This window comes from Orcinus orca, chromosome 7 (genome assembly GCF_937001465.1).
Source record: "Orcinus orca chromosome 7, mOrcOrc1.1, whole genome shotgun sequence".
Lineage (NCBI taxonomy): Eukaryota > Metazoa > Chordata > Mammalia > Artiodactyla > Delphinidae > Orcinus > Orcinus orca.
In genome coordinates this window covers 82,638,864-82,661,971 of record NC_064565.1, presented here as the reverse complement: position 1 = coordinate 82,661,971, position 23,108 = coordinate 82,638,864, and the positions used below count along the sequence as shown (strand labels likewise).

General features: G+C 41.4%; 1 protein-coding gene across 5 annotated transcripts in view; it reads left to right on the top strand.

Moving 5' to 3' along the window:
- The window catches only part of ANKRD44 (ankyrin repeat domain 44), a 328,505-nt gene that overhangs the window by 168,918 nt on the left and 136,479 nt on the right, over window positions 1-23,108 (top strand). For all 5 annotated transcript variants that reach the window (XM_049712129.1, XM_049712126.1, XM_049712125.1 and 2 more), the window contains exon 4: window positions 10,451-10,521. In XM_049712129.1, coding sequence (XP_049568086.1) covers window positions 10,451-10,521 — 71 coding nt within the window. The remainder of the gene's footprint in view (window positions 1-10,450; window positions 10,522-23,108) is intronic.

Genomic DNA, 23,108 nt, shown 5'->3' with positions numbered 1-23,108 from the left:
GGGAGGAGGGAGGAGAGAGGAGGGGGAGACAGAGGGAGGGAGGATAAAGAGAGGAGGATGGAAGGTAAGATTTTGGGGGTTTTTTGTTTAACACCTTTATTGGAGTATAATTGCTTTACAGTGTTGTGTTAGTTTCTGCTGTATAACAAAGTGAATCAGCTATATGCATACGTATATCCCCATATCGCCTCCCTCTTGCACCTCCCTCCCAATGTCCCTATCCCACCCCTCTAGATGGTCACAAAGCACCGAGCTGATCTCCCTGTGCCGTGCAGCTGGGAAGGTAAGATTTGAACCTGCAGTGGCAAAAGCAGGTAGACACAGGTCAGGCATGTACTACACACATGTCCTCTGCCCTTGTCAGTATGCTGGCGGTTTGGCTGGTGAGGGAGCTACTGAGATGAGATGCTTAGATTCAAAATGTGGTGATAAAATGACATGTGGAAAGACAGCAAAAGATGCGCTAAGATTCTAGAGCCCTCGCACCTTTGGGTAGGCACAAACTTTTTTTTTTAAATTTTTTTTTATACAGCAGGTTCTTATTAGATTATATCTATTTTATACATATTAGTCTATACATGTCAATCCCAATCTCCCAGTTCATCCCACCACCACCCCCGCCCCCACTTTCCCCCCTTGGTGTCCATACATTTGTTCTCTACAGCTGTGTCTCTGTTTCTGCCTTGCAAACCAGTTCATCTGTACCATTTTTCTAGATTCCACATATATGTGTTAATATACAATATTTGTTTTTCTCTTTCTGAGTTACTTCACTCTGTATGACAGTCTCTAGGTCCATCTACATCTCTACAAATGACCCAGTTTTGTGCCTTTTTATGGCTGAGTAATATTCCATTGTATATATGTACCACAACTTCTTTATCCATTCATCTGTCGATGGGCACTTAGATTGCTTCCATGACCTGGCTATTGTAAATAGTGCTGCAATGATCATTGGAGTGCATGTTTCTTTTTGAATTATGGTTTTCTCTGGGTATATGCCCAGTAGTGGGATTGCTGGGTCATATAGTAATTCTATTTTTAGTTTTTTAAGGAACCCCCATACTGTTCTCCATAGTGGCTGTATCAATTTACATTCCCACCAACAGTGCAAGAGGGTTCCCTTTTCTCCACACCCTCTCTAGCATTTGTTGTTTGTAGATTTTCTGATGATGCCCATTCTAATTGGTGTGAGGTGATACCTCATTGCAGTTTTGATTTGCATTTCTCTAATAATTAGTGATGGTGAGCAGCTTTTCATGTGCCTCTTGGCCATCTGTATGTCTTCTTTGGAGAAATGGCTATTTAGGTCTTCTGCCCATTTTTTTTTTTTTTTTTTTTTTGTGGTATGCGGGCCTCTCACTGTTGTGGCTTCTCCCGTTGCAGAGCACAGGCTCCAGACGTGCAGGCTCAGCGGCCATGGCTCACGGGCCTAGCCGCTCCGCGGCATGTGGGACCTTCCCGTACCGGGGCGCGAACCCATGTCCCCTACATCAGCAGGCGGACTCTCAACCACTGCGCCACCAGGGAAGCCCTGTTGGAAGATTTTTAATCACAGTTTCAATTTCATTACTTGTGATTGGTCTGTTCATATTTTCTGTTCCTTCCTGGTTCAGTCTTGGAAGGTTATACCTTTCTAAGCATTTGTCCATTTCTTCCAGGTTTTCCATTTTATTGGCATAGAGTTGCTTGTAGTAGTCTGTCATGATGCTTTGTATTTCTGCAGTGTCCATTGTAACTTTTCTTTTTTCTTTTCTAATTTTATTGATTTGAGTCCTCTCCCTCTTTTTCTTGATGAGTCTGACTAAAGGTTTATCAATTTGGTTTACCTTCTCAAAGAACCACCTTCTAGTTTTGTTGATCTTTTTATTGTTTTCTTTGTTTCTATTTTATTTATTTCTGCTCTAATCTTTATGATTTCTTTCCTTCTACTAACTTTGGGTTTTGTTTGTTCTTCTTTCTCTAGTTCCTTTAGGTGTAAGGTTAGATTGTCTATTTGAAGTGTTTCTTGTTTCTTGAGGTAGGATTATATTGCTCTAAACTTCCCGCTTAGAACTGCTTTTGCTGCATACCTTAGGTTTTGGATTATTGTGTTTTTGTTGTCTTTTGTCTCTAGTTATTTTTTGATTTCCTCTTTGATTTCTTCAGTGATCTTTTGGTTATTTAGTAACGTATTGTTTAGCCTCCATGTGTTTGTGTTTTTTATGTTTTTTTCCCTGTAATTTATTTCTAATCTCATAGCGTTGTGGTCAGAAAAGATGCTTGATATGATTTCAATTTTCTTAAATTTATCAAGGCTTGATTTGTGACCCAAGATGTGATCTGTCCTGGAGTATGTTCCATGTGAAGTTGAGAAGAAAGTGTAATGTGCGGTTTCTGCATGGACTGTCCTAAAAATATCAATTAAATCTGTCTGGTCTGTTGTGTCACTTAAAGCTTGTGTTTCCTTATTAATTTTCTGTCTGGATGATCTGTGCATTGGTGTAAGTGAGGTGTTAAAGTCCCCCATTATTATTGTGTTACTGTCGACTTCCTCTTTTATAGCTGTTATGTATTTGCCTTATGTATTGAGGTGCTCCTATGTTGGGTGTATATATATTTATAATCGTTACATCTTCTTCTTGGGTTGGTCCCTTGATCATTATGTAGTGTCCTTCCTTGTCCCTTAGAAAATTCTTATTTTAAAGTCTATTTTATCTGATATGAGTATTGCTACTCCAGCTTTCTTTTGACTTCCACTTGCATGAAATATCTTTTTCTATCCCGTCACTTTCAGTCTGTATGTGTCCCTAGGTCTGAAATGGGTCCCTTGTAGACAGCATATAGATGGGTCTTGTTTTTGTATCCATCCAATGAGCCTGTGTCTTTTGGTTGGAGCATTTAATCCATTCACATTTAAGGTAATTATCGATATGTATGTTCCTATGACCATTTTCTTAATTGTTTTGGGTTTGTTTTTATAGGTTCTTTTCTTCTCTTGTGTTTCCCACTTACAGAAGTTCCTTTAGCATTTGTTGTAGCACTGGTGCTGAATTCTCTTAGCTTTTGGTTGTCTGTAAAGCTTTTGATTTCTCCCTCGAATCTGAATGAGATCCTTGCTGTGTAGAGTAATCTTGGTTGTAGTTTTTTCCCTTTCATCACTTTAAATATATCGTGCCACTCCTTTCTGGCTTGTAGAGTTTCTGCTGAGAAATCAGCTGTTAACCTTATGGGAGTTCCCTTTTATGTTATTTGTCGTTTTTCCCTTGTTGCTTTTAATACTTTTTCTTTGTCTTTAAATTTTGTCAGTTTGATCACTGTGTGTCTTGGCATGTTCCTCCTTCGGTTTATCCTCCTTGGGACTCTCTGCACTTCATGGACTTGGGTGGCTATTTCCTTTCCCGTGTGAGGGAAGTTTTCAACTATAATCCCTTCAAATATTTTCTCGGGTCCTTTCTCTCTCTCTCTCTTCTCCTGCTGGGACCCCTATAATGCAGATGTTGGTGCATTTAATGTTGTCCCAGAGGTCTCTTAGGCTGTCTTCATTTCTTTTTTCTTTATTCTGTTCTGCGGCAGTGAATTCCACCATTCTGTCTTCCAGGTCACTTATCCGTTCTTCTGCCTCAGTTATTCTGCTATTGATTCCTTCTAGTGTATTTTTCATTTCAGTTATTGTATTGTTCATCTCTGTTTGTTTGTTCTTTAATTCTTCTAGGTGTTTGTTCTTTAATCTTTTAGGTCTTTGTTAAACATTTCTTGCATCTTTTCAATTTTTGCCTCCATTCTTTTTCCAAGGTCCTGGATCATCTTCACTGTCATTATTCCGAATTCTTTTTCTGGAAGGTTGCCTCTCTCCACTTCATTTAGTTGTTTTTCTGGGGTTTTATCTTGTTCCTTCATCTGGTACATAGTCCTCTGCCTTTTCATTTTGTCTCTCTTTCTGTGAATGTGATTTTCGTTCCACAGGCTGCAGAATTGTAGTTCTTCTTGCTTCTGCTGTCTGCCCTCTAGTGGATGAGGCTATCTAAGAGACTTTTGCAAGCTTCCTGATGGGAGGGACTGGTGGTTGGTAGAGCTGGGTGTTGCTCTGGTGGGCAGAGCTCAGTAAAACTTTAATCCACTTGTCTGCTGATGGGTGGGGCTGAGTTCCCTCCCTGTTGGTTGTTTGGCCTGAGGCAACCCAGCACTGGAGGCCACAGGCTCTTTGGTGGGGCTAATGGCAGACTCCGGGAGGGCTCACACCAAGGAGTGCTTCCCAGAACTTGTGCAGTTGGTGTCCTTGTCCCTGCAGTGAGCCACAGCCGCCCGCTGCCTCTGTAGGAGACCCTCCAACACTAGCAGGTAGGTCTGATTCAGTCTCCTATGGGGTCACTGCTCCTTCCCCTGGGTCCCGATGCTTTGTGTGTGCCCTTCAAAAGTAGAGTCTCTGTTTCCTCCAGTCCTGTCGAAGTCTTGCAGTCAAATCCTGCTAGCCTTCAAAGTCTGATTCTCTGGGAATTTCTCCTCCTGTTGCCGGATCGCCAGGTTGGGAAGCCTGACATGGGGTTCAGAACCCTCACTGTAGTGGGTGGACTTCTGTGGTATAATTGTTCTCCAGTTTATGACTCACCCACCCAGCAGTTATGGGATTTGATTTTATTGTGATTGCACCTTTCCTGTTGTGTCATTGCGGCTTCTCCTTTGTCTTTGGATGTGGGGTATCTTTTTTGGTGAGTTCCAGTGTCTTCTGTCTATGATTGTTCAGCAGTTAGTTGTGATTCCAGTGCTCTCACAAGAGGGAGTGAGTGCACGTCCTTCTACTCCGCCATCTTCATCCCAAGAGGCACAAATTTCTGAGGTCCTGCCTTTCCTGCATGTGCTGACTTGCCTCTGTTCAACAGCTGGGGAGATCAGCGATAGTGATTGTGGGGAGAGGACAGCATGAGAAAAAAATGACAATAAGACAGCAAATAACACGTTGTTAACTTGAAATTTTCTTATCAAAATGGACTGTACAAATGAGGTCATCTGCAAATCCAACAGCAGCTCTTACTCGTCTTTCCTTACTCACCTTGGGTGAGCCTTAGGAAAGTCCTGGAAGAGACTATGAATGGGCCATTTTGTATGAAAGTGTCATTTTTCTAACAAGAAGGGCGACTAACCAAGAAAACAGTAGTGTAAGAAAAAGCAACTTAATCCCCCCTGAACCATTTTCATTAAGAGACATAAAACTTTAAGCGTACTAGCGTTCTTAAAAGTATTTTAGGGCTTCCCTGGTGGCACAGTGGTTGAGAATCTGCCTGCTAATGCAGAGGACATGGGTTCGAGCCCTGGTTTGGGAAGATCCCACATGCCGCGGAGCAAGTAGGCCCGTGAGCCATGGCCGCTGAGCCTGCGCGTCCGGAGCTTGTGCTCCGCAACAAGAGAGGCCACGATAGTGAGAGGCCCGCACACCGCGATGAAGAGTGGCCCCCGCTTGCCACAACTAGAGAAAGCCCTCACACTGAAACGAAGACCCAACACAGCAAAAATAAATAAATAAATTACTAAAACTCCTACCCCCAACATCTAAAAAAAAAAGTATTTTATTAGAAAATATTTCAAATGTATAGAAAAGTATGGAGAATAAGGTAATTAATACCCATGTATATAAGCTTTAAGAAATCTTAAGATTTTTCTATACTTGCATTATATCTTTTTGAAAAGGCAGTAAAGCATTGAAGACACAGTTGAAGCCCATTGTATCCTTTCCTTATCCTTTCACACCCTCCCTCCCTAGAGGCAACCACTAGCCAGAATTGGTAGTTGTTTTCTTTAGCCATATTTATTACTTTTTTTTCAATCTGTGCATCTATAAACAACATATTGCTTTGTTTTTGTAAATTTAAAAACTTTATGTAACTGGTATTAAGCCGTTGGTATTAATCTGCAACTTCATTTGTTCATTCAATGTTGTGTTTTTGAAGTGCATATGTTTATATATGTAACTTCAGTCTGTTCCTTTCCATGACAGTGTAGCATTCCATTGTACAAATATACCACAGTGTATTTTTCCATTTTCCTCTTGATCACCATTTGGGATCCCAATATCTTGCTGTTACAAACATGCTTCAGTGAATATTCTTGTACATGTATGAGAGTTTCTCTAGGGTATATGATTGGGTGGAATTGCTGGGTTCTAGGGCACACACATCATCAGTTTTATTAGGTAGCACCACCCTGTTTCCAAAGGGGGTTGTACCAATTCACACTCTCACCATCTGTATCTATGTTTCCCTGTTGCTCCATATCCTTGCTAACTCTTGGCATTTCACACTTCAAAATTTCCCCCAGTTTGATGTGTGCAATATGCTTTGTTAATGTTGCTTTCATTGGCTTCTCCCTGATGAATTTTGAGAAGTATCTTTTCACATGTGTCTTACCATTTGGGTTTCTTCTTCTTGCATTAGCTTTTTAAGTTTATACACAATATTTACTCTGTGAAAGACCATGAATAACAAAATATATATTTCTGTTCCATATTATTATAACCGGTGTTTGGAACTAGAAGGAAAAATATGAGAAAGGAGGAATGAAATCACGGGGGAATATATACATATGTATGAAAAATATATACATGAAAGTGGAGAAAGAGGGAGAGAAGAGTGACTCTAAGGACCGGAGAGAAAGATGGGGAAAATGGAAGGGAAATGCAATCAGTGTTAGTTGAATGCTGTGTGAATGTTGCTAGTTTTGAAGTGAGGCACACTGCCCTAGAGCTTGGCTTTGAAGTCAGACTACCTGGGTTCAAATCTACCATTTCCTAGCTGGGTACCTGGAGCATGTTATTTCTCATGGCCTTGGTTCCCTCATCTATAAAACTGGCATAATAAGAGTATCTCCCTATTAAATGGATTACACGTACGTTAGTATAGAGAGTCAGCGTTCAGATCACGTTAGCCATTCTTAACACGGCTCTTAGCAGTTTCACAGCTCTAATGGTAGAATCATAGCTCCTTAGAACTGAAGAGAGCTACTCAGGCAAACGAGTAGCCAAGCCTGGGCTCTGCCACCTAGCATTTAGAGCTGCGCTGTTCAGTATGGTAGCCACACTCCAGCTGTGGCTGTTGAACACTTGAAGTGTGGCCTGATTGAATGGAGATGTGTTGTGAGTGTGAAATACACATGGGATTTTGAAGCTTTAGCATAAAAAAAAGAATGCAAATTATCTCAATAATTAAAAAATTCAATTACACGATAATATTTTGGATATATTGAGTTAAGTAAGTAAAATGTATTACTGAAGTTAGTTTACTTGTTTTTTATACCATTTTTAGTGTGGTTACTAGAAAATTTTCAGTTACTTGGTTCACATTATATTTCCATTGGGCAGCACTGATTTAGAGGCTCTGAGGCAGAACTGATATGCTACCCATAGTGGGTATCAATCTGTCCCATGTAGCATTCCTTCCTACAAACGTACTAAAGTGTTGATAAGAACATCATGCAGACAGCCAGGTGAAAATTCAAACCCAGAAACAGAGGGAACTTATGGCCAGATGTTCTTCATCTCAGGTGACTGATTTGACTTCGTGACACGGAAGTCCCTTAAATGTGGACAGGGAATCTGAAGGGACACCCTGATACAGCCATCTCTACTGGTAGGGAATGAGGCTTGAATCCAGGTCTTCGTGAAATCTGGGTGATGTTTGTGACGTGTCAAAGAAACAGCCTAGGATTAAGTAACAAATATGCATTTGAGTTATGAGAGAGAATAAAATGTCCGTCTTCTGATATGCAGGTATAAGCACAATATGGTAAAATAGACATATTTATGACCCGGGTAAAGGCCTGACAAAAAGATGGGTAATTTTAGAAGGGTTGAATAGCTGAATGTTGGAAGAAGAAATACTAGGACCTGAGGGATAAATACTGTTTGTTTCTAAACCAGAAAGGTAGGCTTTGTAACAATCATCTGGTGCTCCCTTGGAACTAAGACTTAGGAGAGGAAAGCTAAAATTTGTTTTTTGGTAGGGAAAATTTTGTTTTAAAATTCACAATATTTTCTGCTCTCAATTACATCTGGGTTTCCTCCTCCTTGGCATTCTCTAGCATCTGAGTCTCTCTTAATCTTCAAAAGATACCTGTTTGTGCAATCTCTAGGTGATGGTTCTTTGCATTCTTTTTTTTTTTTTGTGGTACGCGGGCCTCTCACTGTTGTGGCCTCTCCCGTTGCGGAGCACAGGCTCCGGACGCGCAGGCCCAGCGGCCATGGCTCACGGGCCCAGCCGCTCCGCGGCATGTGGGATCTTCCCGGACCAGGGCACGAACCCGTGTCCCCTGCATCGGCAGGCGGGCTCTCAACCACTGCGCCACCAGGGAAGCCCTGCATTCTTAAATCTATATGTTTGACTTCCCCCTACTTTCCTGGGCAAAGAATATGCCTCTCACTTCCTTGAAGACCTGAGTCATAGATTTAGAAGTAAATATGACATTAGAGGGGATTTGGAAATAAGAACTGCTAATATTTTTCTAGTGCTTTGCAATTTACAAAGCACCTTCAAATTCACTTGATTCTCCCAATCACCTCATAAGGTGGGTAGAGAAGTATTATTATGTTGTTGTTGTTAGCCTCATTTTACAGAGTAGTGGCTTTTGGTAGCTGGGCCAGTAGGTGCTGAAATCAGAATCAAATCTGGGTCTTCTGACCATGAATCCCACTGTCCTTCCCAGACCTCATTCATTTCACTCCAGAGCATTTAGCCCAGGACATCCTGCTACTGGGGAGTGAGATGTCTGCTGCCTTGGCGTCTTAGCACCACCAAACTGATTTTGTTTGGTTCTTACTGATGTAAGGGGCTTGAACCTTTTCAGGTAAGCTGCCTGGATGAAGTTAGTAGAATTAGGATTCAACTAATTTTAAGCTTGATAAACTAAGCAACAATTTACCGGTGGCTCTCAATCTTAATAGCCTATTACAATAACCGTGGGTCCTGGGGAGTTTTTTAAAAATACCTGTGCCTGGTCCCACCTCCAACTAATGAAATCAGAATGAGGGGAGAAGAGACACTCTCTCTCTTTGTTTTAGGGATTATTATGTTCTTGTTTTCTATCACTAGTATGGTTGATGGTATTTCTTCTTCAGTTAAAGAGAAAAAACAGTGTAAGTTCTATGATTAAATTAAATTTCTAGCACACATTTATCCATGAAAGTCTCCTGCTGCCTTTTTGTCTTTTCTGAACACGGTTCCTGTTTTTTAGCTGTCAGCTGGCCTTGGCCTCACAGAGATTGGTCAGCCTCTGCTTACACTTGACTCACTTTCTCGGCCCTTGTCTCAGAGCCACCTCCTTTGCACTTCCCCTCCTCTGCCTTACTTTCTAGTTTCTTTGAGCTTCCTTCCTTGTTGTCCTAAGGCTGAAACAGGCTCCTCTCATTACATCTGCAAAGATATCATAGATATTTTCTCCTCCTCTCCTTTTGCAGTCCTTTTATAAAACTTTCCATCTCTGACCAGAAGACTGATCAAAATCCAGATTCCAAAAAAAGGAAGCTCATATTGGGTGTTGTAGTGGTTCAGTTGTAGCTTGGTGGACGTGTACGCATGGAGAACTGTGCAGGTGTCATGGGCGGAGGGCATACTCTACTTTCCGGGAATGTGTTCCTGTGGAGCTTCTGCTCCGTGATTGTGATGTGGCTCCCGGGGAGCTGAGCACGGGCACCTCCCTGAGTATGACCGGGCTCTGGCTCTTGTGTCAGCCTGTATGCCCACCCCATAGTATGAGCGAGCCGTGAGCAGCCTACATAGGCTTCATGTTGTGTCTGTCCAAAAGCTCCATGGAACCTGGCTTCTTCCTACCAAAGTATTTTGCTAGTTCCAGAGAAATAATTGGGATTCTTGGATAAAACGGATTTCTGCTAATCCCTTTAGCCCAGATCAAATCTCATCAGAACTCAACTTCACTGGCCTCTAATATACACTTGTTGGAAGGCTGCTCATCGCTAACAGTTTTCCAAGAAGGATGTTGTGTGCCCTGTGAGATAAATACGCTTAATGACTAAAAATAAAATAATGTATATGATTCTATATTTTATATTCAGGAATATAACATTCAGGAACACGAACACACACACACACACACACACACACACACACACACACACACACACGCATACACACCCCTGAAAAGTTCTTCATTCTTCAGAACCTACATTTCTATAGTTCTGGAGAATCTCAGCTTTCTTACAACTGTATCTCCTACCCAGTGAGACACTGTTATTTCTCATCTGGTCTTGGCCCGATTCTTGTGACATCCTCAGCTCCTGACCTTGCTCCTTCTACTGCATTCAATGTCTTCTCCTTGTTTGGTGGCTAGAAAGCACATGACTAACAGAAAGGAAAAAACAAAACAAAATGTGTTGGTTGTACCCGGCAAACGAGAGCACAAGTAATAGCATCTGACTTCACATCAGCAGAATTGCATTATGCTTCTAACCTGTGCTGTTTGGTTCCAGGAGCTCGTGTGAATGCCAAGGACAACATGTGGCTGACCCCGCTGCACCGGGCTGTTGCCTCCAGAAGTGAAGTGAGTGATTATCTTATTTAATCTAGCACCTCCAGTTCCTAGAAAGAGAAAAATGCTTTCTGCTGAATTAGGGATTCTCACTGGTGAGCAAGAGGCTTTTACTTCTAATGCAAGAGGGTTACCAAATTGAACAGCTGTTTGTTTAAGCACCTCCTGTGTGCCAGGCATGGTGCTAGGGGCTGACTGGGGTGGTCCAAGATGGACGGTGTGATCCTTGACTTCAGTGAGTTCTCAGTCTGAAGGGGGTGCAAACAGGTAAGCAGATCTGTACAGTATCATAACTGAATTGGAGGAGGAAGCAAATAACTGTCTTCTTGAATAGACGAAGTCTTCCAAGAAGACATGTCAATTGAGCTAGTCCTTAGAGGATGATAGGGACTTACCAGGCCAGGAAAAGGAGAGAGGGCTGAGGCAGGAGGAGAAACATGCTGTAGGACAAGGGTCATGGAAGTGATTGAATGGTGGGTTCAGTTGGATGTAGCTGGAACACAGGGTGTAGTAGAAGATAAGTCTGATAGTAGAGGCTGGGTCCAACAGCAGAGGGCTGGGTGTCCTCTGAGCAGCAGGGAGTGTTGACAGCAGAGATAAGTTGTGAACCTGACAGGATTTGGAACTTGTGAGGGTGAGATGGAAAAGAAGCCATTGGGTGAATGGTAACACCATTACCATTGGTAACCCAATAGAAGGCAGAGGCAAAGGAGCAAGGGTTGGGGAAGTTAATCATTTCTGTTTGAACATGCTGAGTTTGGCAAACATGTCACTGGAATGTAAGCACCATGATGGCAGGGATTTTGTTTTGTTTCCTGATGTAACCCAAGCCTGGTACATTGTAGGTGTTCAAGAAAGAATTTATTTTGAATGCTGGAAATTTGGGTGAGGATGGCAAATATGTCTTTTAATTGGAACATTTTGTCCATTTACATTTAAAGTAATTATTGATAGGTATGTACTTAATGCCATTTCATTAATTGTTTTCTGGTTGTTTTTGTAGTTCTTTTTTGTTTTTTTTCTTCTTTTGCTGTCTTTCATTGTGATTTGATGACTTTGTTTAGTGTTATGTTTAGATTCTTTTCTATTTTTCTACGTGTATCTGTTGTAGGTTTTTGGTTTGTGGTTACCATATATGTATATGTTGATGATCTCTTAATTTCAAACATATTCTAACAACTCGGAATTTTTACTCCCCCTGCTATATTTAATGTTTTTGACATCATATTTTACATCTTTTTGTTTTGTGTATCCCTTAACTACTTATTGTGGATATAGATGATTTTGCTACTTTTGTCTTTTAGCCTTTCTACTAGCTTTATAAGTGGTTGATCTACTACCTTTAGTTTATGTTTGCCTTTACCAATGAGATTTTTCCTTTCATAATTTTCATATTTCTACTTGTGGCCTTTTCTTTTCCACTAAGAGAAGTCCTGTGAACATTTCTTGTAAAGCTGGATTAGTGGTGCTGAATTCTTTTAGCTTTTGCTTCTCTGTAAAACTCTTTGTCTGTCCTTCAAATCTGAATAATAACCTTGCCAGGTAGAGTATTCTCAGTTGTACGTTTTTTCCTTTCATTGCTTTGAATATAAAGTGCTACTCCCTTCTGGCCTGCCAAGTTTCTGCTGAAAGTCAGCTGATTATCATATCCCTTGTACATAACTAGCTGCTTTTCTCTTGCTGCTTTTATTTTTTATTATTATTTTAAATTTTTTACTATATTTTTAGAAATTTATTTTATTGAAGTATAGTTGATTTACAATGTTATGCTACTTTTTGCTCTATAGCAAAGTGATTCAGTTATACATATATGTATATATATATACGTTCTTTTTCATATTCTTTTCCATTATGGTTTATCACAGGATATTGAATATAGTTCCCTGTGCTATACAGTAGGACTTTGTTGTTTATCCATTCTATATATAATAGTTTGCATTTGCTAATCCGAAATTCCCAATCCATCCCTCCCCACCCACTCCCCCTCCCTCTCCCCCAGCAAGCTATTGCTGTTTTTTGTTTGTTTGTTTGTTTGTTTTGCGGTACGCAGGCCTCTCACTGTTGTGGCCTCTCCCGTTGCGGAGCACAGGCTCCGGACGTGCAGGCTCAGCGGCCTTGGCTCACAGGCCCAGCTGCTCCGTGGCATGTGGGATCTTCCCAGATCGGGGCACGAACCCGTGTCCCCTGCATCGGCAGGCGGACTCTCAACCACTGCGCCACCAGGGAAGCCCGCTATTGCTGTTTTTAAGATTCTCTTTTTTTCTTTAATTTTTGTCATTTTAATTACATTGTGTCTTGGTGTGGACCTCTTTGGGTTTGCTTTGTTTGGGATTCTCTGGGATTCCTGGACCTGGATATCTGTTTCCTTCCCCAGGTTAAGGGAGTTTTTAGCTATTACTTCTCTGCCCCTTTCTGTTTCTCTTCTCCTCCTGGGACTCCTATGTTGGAAATGTTAGTACACTTGATGTTGTCCCAGAGGTCTCTTAAACTATCCTCATTTTTTTAAATTCTTTTTTTCTCTTTTCTGTTCAGCTTGGGTGATTTCCACTACTCTGTCTTCCAGGTTGCTGATCCATTCCTCTGTGTCATCTAACCTACTGTTGATTCCTTCTAGTATATTTTTCATTTCAGTTATTGCATTCTTCAGCTTTGTTTGGTTCTTCTTTATATCTTCTAACTCTTTGTTAAAATGCTCGCTGTGTTCATCCATCCTTCTCCTGAGTTCATTGGGCATCTTTGTGATCATTACCTTGAACTATTTATTGGGTTGATTGCTTATCTCGACTTCATTTAGTTCTCTTTCTGAGGTTTTGTCTTGTTTCTTCATTTGGAACATACTCCTCTATCTCCTCATTTTGCCTAATTCTCTGTGTTTATTTCTATGTATTAGGTAGGTCAGTTACATTTCCTGATCTTAGAGAAGTGGCCTTATGTAGGAGATGCCCTATGGGGTCCAACAGCATGCTTCCCTCTGGTCACCAGAGCTATATGCTCTAGGGGTGCCCCCATCTGGGCTGTGGGCCCCCCTCTGTTGGAGCGGGTCCAATTATTGTGGGTTTGCTGGGAGGCGGGGCTGGCTCCCACTTGGTAGGCTGTGAGGTTCTGCCTCATGGAGTAGCTGTGGGCCCACTGGAGGATAGGTAGTTTCCCCAAGCAGTTAGCTGTGCAGCCTTGGGGGTGACGGGCTGGTGCTGGTGGGCAGGTAAGTCCCCCAGCACTAATAGGCTATCAGGAGGATTCCAAAATGGCACTTGGCCAGTGCTGACATCATTGTAGAATGAACTCCCCCAAATGGCTGCCACCAGTGTCTTTATCCTCAGATGGAGTCTCGGTTGCCTTCTGCCTCTCTGAGAGGCTCTCCAAGAATAGCAAGTAGGTCTGACCCAGGCTCCTTTTAAACTACTGCCTCTGCACTGGGACTTGGAGTATGTGAGATTTTCTACATGCCCTTTAGGAGCAGTCTGGTTCCTACGCTCTCTGGCTCTCCTGAACACAAGCCCCACTGGTTTCCAAAGCAGAACTTCTGGGAGCCCATCTTCCTGATGCAGGATCCTGGGCTGGAGAGCCCAATGTGCGGCTTGGACCCCTTGCTCCTTGGGGAGGACCTCTGCCATTGTGATATTCTTCCCACTTCTGGGTTGCTGACCCAGGTGTATGGGTCCTGAGTATACTGCATCTTAGCCCCTCCCATCCATCTCATTGTAGTTCCTTCTTTATATCTAGTTGTGGGAAATCTTTTCTGCTGTCTTCAGGTCATTCTCATAGATAGTTGCTCTGTAAGTAGTTGCAATTTTGTTGTGCCTTTGGGAGAAGGTGAGTTCAGTGTCTTCTCACTCTGCCATCTTGGCTACATCCCATCCTTCCTTTTGTGAATTCTATCCTATAGCCATTACTTTATGCCTCCCCTAAAAAATAGCTGGGGAAAGGGAAGCTTGCTTGAGAGGGGAAGAACAGAGAAGGTTTGGGCTGGTCTTTTGGAGTTTTGCTACTAACACTTGCCAAAGAAGATACGTGTGTTCAGTAAGAGAGCTGGCACATCTGTCTATTGCTTAGACGGGGCAAACAGTGATATTCCTTACACAAATATGTTTTAGAAGCGATTTCTTCATTGAAAGGCTTATAAACTCTATATTGTCTTCAAAACCCCTGTGCTTCTAAAATGTGGGTAATTGATCTCTCTCAGGGCTTCAAGGTTCCGGGTTCAATCAGGGAAGCAGAACCACAATGAGAAATATAGATAAGAAATTTACTATAGGAATTAGAGCTTACACAACTGTGTGAGCTGCTGAAGAAGTTTATGTAAGGCTATCCCCTTGGTTTCTGTGTGGTCCTAAAGTCACTGTAGGCCAGCAGGGTCTGCAGTTGAAAAGAAAAGCTAAACATGAAATGGGGGAAAACAGGGATAAACTGGAACCCCTGTCTGTCTCTCACTGCCTCTGCATCGTGGATGTGGGTGCCTTGCAGAAGAAGCTGTGTGCTTCACCTCTGAGCTTGCATGCACCTGGCCCAGGAATGGGAGAAACTGAAGAAGATATGGCAGGATCTGAAGACGTATCAACCTGGTACTGCCCTTTGCCAACACAGTGGTGCAGCTGGTCAGTGACACCGTGCACAAGCTGCCTCAAACCTGGCACCCAACATGCCAGTCAGTCTGTGGTTTCACGTATGCCTTCCAAAACTCATGCAGATTTCTCCAGCACCAACCCTAAACGGAACAGTACAGCGGAGGGAACTCTGCAAAATGTTGCTCAGCTTGGCTAACTTAGCACAATATCAAACTACCATTGAAATTGTTTTTCTGTTTTAATTAAAAAGATCTTCTAGGCAGTAAGTTCTTTGCAATGAGTGGCATGCCTATTGCTTGTCATTGTATGTTTAGCATCTAGCCTGCACAGGAAACAATTGTTTTTTGAGTGATTCCTTAAAGACTGGGTTTTCCACTTAAGCTGTGTTAACCTGGTTCTCTGTAAAACTGCTAACGTGGAGCTAGTATACAGCACAGAGAACGCTGGTGGTAATCATCTTTCATGCATGCGAGGTAAACTAACTTGAAGTTTGTTTATGGGAGCATGGCACTAAAAGCAAGTTAAGCCACCGGATCCTGCAAAATCAGAACAAGTTTCAAAAATAGTGTGCAACAAGATATCAGGTTAAGTCAACGTTATCAGTATACGCCAACATTTCTGAGCCTTCTTTCCATCAGGCAAATTTCATGTTTGGATTTCTATGCCTGGAAAAATAATGTTCATTTGCTAAATTCATTTCCTGAGCCTGTTATTGCAATAGGAGTGTCAGGTCATAATACTGATTAAACATCCACCCATGCTTGACATTATAAAAGCTCCTCTGTAGACAAGAAAGTAGATCAAGAAATGGTCATATCCCTTAAAAACTGTCCACAATAGATTGGGTTGTGGAGATGAACCTTTAAGACTTAACTTGGCACTGACCAGGCTGCATGTGTGCTCCCTTCTAGGCCCAGTTCCCTCCTCCTCCCGCCACCACCTGCTCCCCATGCCTGGGATTCCCAGGGAGGAAACACCAAACAGATAATCGGAGCCCACCAGTGCTGTGTTCTCACTGACCCTCCCAGGCCACCATTCATCCCCCTCTTTCTCTGACTGCTCCCACAGCTGTGAAGAAATGAAGAGAGTCTCATGTGAAAGTATTAGGGAAACTTATTTTGCAATGCTAGATAACATACACGCGTAAGATTTGGGGCTGCCGGGGAAAATTATCTGAAGTGCTGCTGTGAATTATTTCATATCGTTTCCCCTGTTTAGCTTATTCTTGTTGCTTTTTTGTTTCCCGTGGAAAAGAACAGCTGTAGGGGAAAGGAATGAAATGCATACCAACCTGGAGGGTTTGACACATGTTTATTGAAGCCCACTCTGTGGAAGGCGCAGTGTTAAGTGTGGACTTTAAGGGGGTACAAAGTGTCCCTTCTTGGACACTGTGTGGAGGGCAGACAAACAGTACACAACCAGTACACAACCATAGAGCCTACTGTGGCCTGTGTCCAAATGCGTTTGACCTTTCACACATGCATTTTCTTCTCCAATGAACTGAGAGTAGCACCAAAGGATTTGCTGAACTTGTCACTTTTCTGTTCTGGAGACTATTTTGTGGTTAGAAATGTTGAAAATAGTTGTATCCTGTCTTTGGGGTGTAGAATTGAGGATATTGTGTTCAAATATGTATTGTCACGGTGAACATTTATTGAGCACTTACTGTGTGCTAGGCTTACTGTGTGCTAGGCAGTGTGCTAAGCACTTTCTGCACATTATTCCATTTTAGCCTCTGAATCACTCTCTGAGATTGACACCGTTATTAATCCTAATTTAGGAAACATGATCTCAGAGAAGTTAAGGAACAAACCTAAGACACCACAGCCAGCAAGTGGAGGAGGGTGTACCCGAAAACCTGCTCTCCTAACTGCCGTGCTCCACTGCTGCCCTCACATCACATGGGCACCCCTAGGGATACTGGTCCAACTAATAAGATCCATCTATTTTTGTGTCTGTGCAGACAAAAGTCTGACAGGTTAAAAATGTTTCCCAGATCTGATCAGGACAAGCATTTTATTTTATAGCTTAAATTTTAAACATCACATTTTCCCCTTCCCTCTGAAATACGTTGTCATTATGGTGGGCTAAATGCTAATAGACAGGAGAATTGGAAAAATTATATGGGAGACTTGAATGTTATTGCTTTCCATAAATTATCTTTCTGATTATAAAATGATGATCACATATAGAACATATATCGTACCTGGAATGGGAAGAAAGTAAGCATCTTATAACCTATTAGAAGGTAGATGAGTAGTATTCAGATTTAGTGTGCATTGAGATCATCTGCAGTGCTTGTTAAGTACCTGTTCTAACACTGCTATATATAAAATAGATAAACAACAAGGACCTACTCTATAGCACAGGGAACTATACTCAATATTTTGTAATTTCATATATATATATAGCTGAATCACTTTGCTGTACACTTGAAACTAACACAACATTGTAAATCAACTATACTTCAATCAAATAAATAAATAAATAAAATTATGCACACACACAAAGTACCTGTTCTAGAACCTCACCCCCCAGTGATTTTGATGAAGCCTGTAATTGAGCCTGGAAATCTGTATTTCAAAAAGAAGATTCTGATGCATGTGGTCTACATACCACACTTTGAGACCAGAGATTAAAGATTGGAAATACTTTAGTATCTGGCCTTCCCAATGTTTAAAGCCAGTGGTTCTTTTTTTTTTTAATACTTATTTATTTTATTTTATTATTTATTTTCTTTATTTTTTGGCTGCGTCTGGTCTTAGTTGCGGCACGCGGGATCTTCGTTGAGGCGTCCCGGATCGTTTTTGCTGGGGCGTGTGGGCCCTTCCTTGCGGCACGCAGTCTTCTCTCTAGTTGTGGCGCGCCGGCTCCAGGGCGTCTGGGCTCTGTAGCTTGCGGCACGCGGGCTCTCTCGTTGAGGCAGGCGAGCTCAGTAGTTGAGGTGTGCGGGCTTAGTTGCCCCGCGCCATGTGGGATCTTAGTTCCTCGACCAAGGATCAAACCCGCGTCCCCTGCACTGGAAGGCGGATTGTTTACCACCGGACCGCCAGGGACGTCCCCCAGTGGTTCTTGAACAGTTTGAATTCTTTCACATCCCCAAGTCTTCCCTTTGTACTCCTAGTTCTTAGAATAATTGTACTCTAATAATAATTATAATAATAAAGTGCAAGTTTAGTTTAATAATAGGTACTTTTAGAAGAATAATTTGAACAAATTAGGCACCAATTTATACAATTCTTACAGGATATGAAATTACTATAATCAGTAGAGGGTAAAATCCCCAACTGGTTATTATTTTACATTAATAGAGTGAATGCCTTCGGGACTCGAGTGCAGCCTCAGGGACCTTAGCCCATGTAAATGTCTTGTTAATTTTCCTGCTGTATATAAAAAAAAAGTCATGTTAGTTTTTGCATATTATTACTTAGAGAGTTTGCTAATGATTTTACCAATATATTTATTCTACCCAAATTTATTGAATATACATTAGGTGCCAGATACCTGCCAGGCTTTGTGGCAAGTATAGAAAATTGTATGAGACTCAGACCCTGGTCTAAAGCAACTTACAGTTTATACAATTTGACATTGTTTATGCCTACCAGGACTCTGTATAGTCATAAAGCATTACTTTTCCATGAGTAATTTATGATCACTTAAATGCAATGCACATTTGAAAGTAAGAAAAACAAATATTGGAGGCAACAGTTTTTAAGGCACATGTATCCTATTTCTTCTCATCTTTTCCATGTGCCACAGTGTATGTTTCTACTTCTTATACAGGGTTGGAGTGACCTTTTACAAAAGGAGAAAGTCATAAAAAGTAGAAATAAAATGACTGCAGATGCCATCTCCAGTTCCCTCCTGTGTCACATCCCGTGACAGTTCCTCCCTCTGTCTGTTATTTCTGTGTCTCATATAGGACAGCCTACTGTGGAGTGTAATCCAACAAGGCCTACAGTCCTAAGGGTGAATGCTAACTAGGCTGATCCCTCCACTCAGGAGAAATGCCGGAATCCTCACACATGCTTGTTCATTAAAAAAGAAATCAAGGCTTTGAAGCAGCATTGCTCACAGTGTGGCTTGTGACTAGTCTGAGTCTTTTTGTCTTTCCTTTTGTGACATGAGTGAGCATTTAGCAACTTTTAGAGAAATTTGATAGAGTAATTTCGTGCCTGCTAAATTAAATGATAAAATAATTGAGTTTATAATTTGTCTTTTTTTAATTTTATTATTCTTCTAATTACTCATGATGAATCTGAAATAATAATAATTCAAAAAAAAAAAACTGTCCCTTCACCACAGATAGTTTGAAAAGTACTGTTTTAGTATCCTTTCTTGATTCAGAAATTGTTCAGCTTCCCTTCCCCCACATTAGCTTCTTTTTAACCTTGTAAGTTTCTGTCAGCGCAAACTCCTAGCTGTTAATTTTTTTAGCCAATGTGTGATACAGGAAAAGAGAGACTTCTTTTGATTACAAAAATCAGTAATTCCAGCTACATGTAAAAGTATGAGATTAGATCACTCCCTAACACCATGCACAAAAATAAGCTCAAAATGGATTAAAGACCTAAATGTAAGGCCAGAAACTATCAAACTCTTAGAGGAAAACATAGGCAGGACACTCTATGACATAAATCACAGCAAGGTCCTTTTTGACCCACCTCCTAGAGAAATGGAAATAAAAACAAAAATAAACAAATGGGACCTAATGAAACTTAAAAGCTTTTGTGCAGCAAAGGAAACCATAAACAAGACCAAAAGACAACCCTCAGAATGGGAGAAAATATTTGCAAATGAAGCAACTGACAAAGGATTAATCTCCAAAATTTATAAGCAGCTCATGCAGCTTAATAACAAAAAAACAGAAAACCCAATCCAAAAATGGGCAGAAGACCTAAATAGACATTTCTCCAAAGAAGATATACAGAGTGCCAACAAACACATGAAAGAATGCTCAACATCACTAATCATTAGAGAAATGCAAATCAAAACTACAATGAGATATCATCTCACACCAGTCAGAATGGCCATCATCAAAAAATCTAGAAACAGTAAATGCTGGAGAGGGTGTAGGAAAAGGGAACACTCTTGCACTGCTGGTGGGAATGTGAATTGGTACAGCCACTATAGAGAACAGTATGGAGGTTCCTTAAAAAACTGCAGATAGAAAAAAAAAAAAAAAAAAAAAAAAACAACTGCAGATAGAACTACCATATGACCCAGCAATCCCACTACTGGGCATATACCCTGAGAAAACCATAATTCAAAAAGAGTCACGTACCAAAATGTTCATTGCAGCTCTATTTACAATAGCCCGGAGATGGAAACAACCTAAATGTCCATCATCGGATGAATGGATAAAGAAGATGTGGCACATATATACAATGGAATATTACTCAGCCATAAAAAGAAACGAAATTGAGCTATTTGTAATGAGGTGGATAGACCTAGAGTCTGTCATGCAGAGTGAAGTAAGTCAGAAAGAGAGAGAGAAATACTGTATGCTAACACATATATATGGAATTTAAGAAAAAAAATGTCATGAAGAACCTAGGGGTGAAACAGGAATAAAGACACAGACTTACTAGAGAATGGACTTGAGGCTATGGGGAGGGGGAAGGGTAAACTGTGACAAGGCGAGAGAGAGGCATGGACATATATACACTACCAAACGTAAGGTAGATAGCTAATGGGAAGCAGCCGCATAGCACAGGGAGATCAGCTCGGTGCTTTGTGACCGCCTGGAGGGGTGGGATAGGGAGGGTGGGAGGGAGGGAGACGCAAGAGGGAAGAGATATGGGAACATATGTATATATATAACTGATTCATTTTGTTGTGAAGCTGAAACTAACATACCATTGTAAAGCAATTATACTCCAATAAAGATGTTAAAATGAAAAAAAAAAATCAGTAATTCCCTAAATAGCCATAGAATTACTTCCTCTTAAAACCAAGTTAAAATGCTTACAAGATTAAAATTTTTGAAAGAGAAATGCAACTTTGAAAAAGGAAATTGTAGTCTTTTTAAATCAAAGCTTCGTTTTTGTGAAAATATTGTACTACATTTCTATTAAATGTAGGAAGCCAGTTTGTCAGGCTAAAACTTCAGAGTTTAAAAATGTAAATAACTAAGGAGAATTAACATTTCAAAGTATTTATGTCAGGGTGCTTGGCTGTTACTGTGTGCTGAGTAAGCTCTGACCTAGTAGAAAGTGCATGAGCCCTTAAACCCAGGCTGGCAAACCATCTTCAGCCATCTTCCCTATAAAATGAAGCTGCCTATCAAATAAGGGGGCAATCCAGATGACCCCTGAGGCCTTTTCTACTTCTAATATCTGGTATATCTGTGAATTTAATTCCATAATCATTTTATACTTGCATTTTCATTTTTTTAAAAAAGGTTAATCCTTGGAAATTGAATAAGAACCCCTCCTTTGTATACTAAGTATTCCTTGATAGAGTCCTTTCGTCAAGTAAGATGAAAACTGTTCAATTCACTATATAAGCAGATATAAAAGTAAAAATGGAGAATGGCAAAGTTAAAACATTTTATAAAATTGGAGAAATAAAAGTAACGGTCATTCTAGGTGTCCTTGAACTGTGAAAGTGAGTGTTGGTACAAAAGACACATGGTGTAGGCTTCCCTGGTGGCACAGTGGTTGAGAGTCTGCTTGCCAATGCAGGGAACACGGGTTCGTGCCCCGGTCCGGGAAGATCCCACATGCCGCGGAGTGGCTGCGCCCGTGAGCCATGGCCGCTGAGCCTGCGCGTCCAGAGCCTGTGTTCCGCAACGGGAGAGGCCACAACTCTTGTTCTTTCCACGTACCGCAGAAAAGACACGTGGTGAAATGGGCACTCACGTGGGAATTATGTAAAGTTCACATGGAAAGAAATTTATTAGAGACCCTACCCACTTCTTTTTTTCCTATCTGATCAATGAACTTGAACCTTTTCCTTTTCTAATTTTCTAGGTATAACCCAGATGTTGGTCAGGGGCATCTAGCCTTCTAAATGGATATGACTGACCGGAAACCACTTGTTCAAAGTCTGATATTCTCCCAACAATTCCAGAGAATTCCTGGAGATTTAAGTTTTGGTTGCCTGGCTCCACAAGCCTGCTCTTGCTAAGTTCATTGGGTTTATGCTTCAGCTTTCTCCTCTTCCCTCTTGGCCTGTTGACTCTGTTCCCACCCAGACGTACACCTCCTCCCTAGAATGCAGGGCCACGTCCTCTCTCCAGTCTCTCTGTCCTCATCCCTTCCTTCCTGCCAAGCTCTAAATGCTTCCCACTCTATTATGCAGAGCAATGCAACTCTGTTTGGCCCCCTCCCAAAATTCACTGTAGACCTACTATCACAGAGCAAGAGCTGAACTCAGAGGCCCCTGACTCTTTTCATAGGACCTGCCCTCCTTAAAAGACTATTTGGACTTAAAAATAGTATTTTTTCTTACTGGTAAATAACAAAATTTTATTTTAACCAGATTTGATCATTTATACTTTGTGGTAATTCAAACAGGGAGCTTAGTCCAGGGGGTCTGCAAACTTTTTCCGTGAAGGGTGAGATAGTAAATATTTTAAGCTCTGATGGCTGCATGTGGTCTCTGTCACAAATACTCAACTCTGCTGTTATCATTTGAAAGCAACCATAGATAATATGTAAACAAATGAATGAGGCTGTGTTCCAATAAAATTTTATTTACAAAACCAAACCAAAATTTATCTGATTAAAATATTTTTAGGGGCTTCCCTGGTGGCGCAGTGGTTGAGAATCTGCCTGCCAGTGCAGGGGATATGGGTTCGAGCCCTGGTCTGGGAGGATCCCACATGCCACGGAGCAACTGGGCCCGTGAGCCACAACTACTGAGCCTGCGCGTCTGGAGCCTGTGCTCCGCCACGGGAGAGGCCGCGACAGTGAGAGGCCCGTGCACCGCGATGAAGAGTGGCCCCCGCTTGCCACAAATAGAGAAAGCCCTCGCACAGAAACGAAGACCCAACGCAGCCAAAAATAAATAAATAAATAAATTTATAAA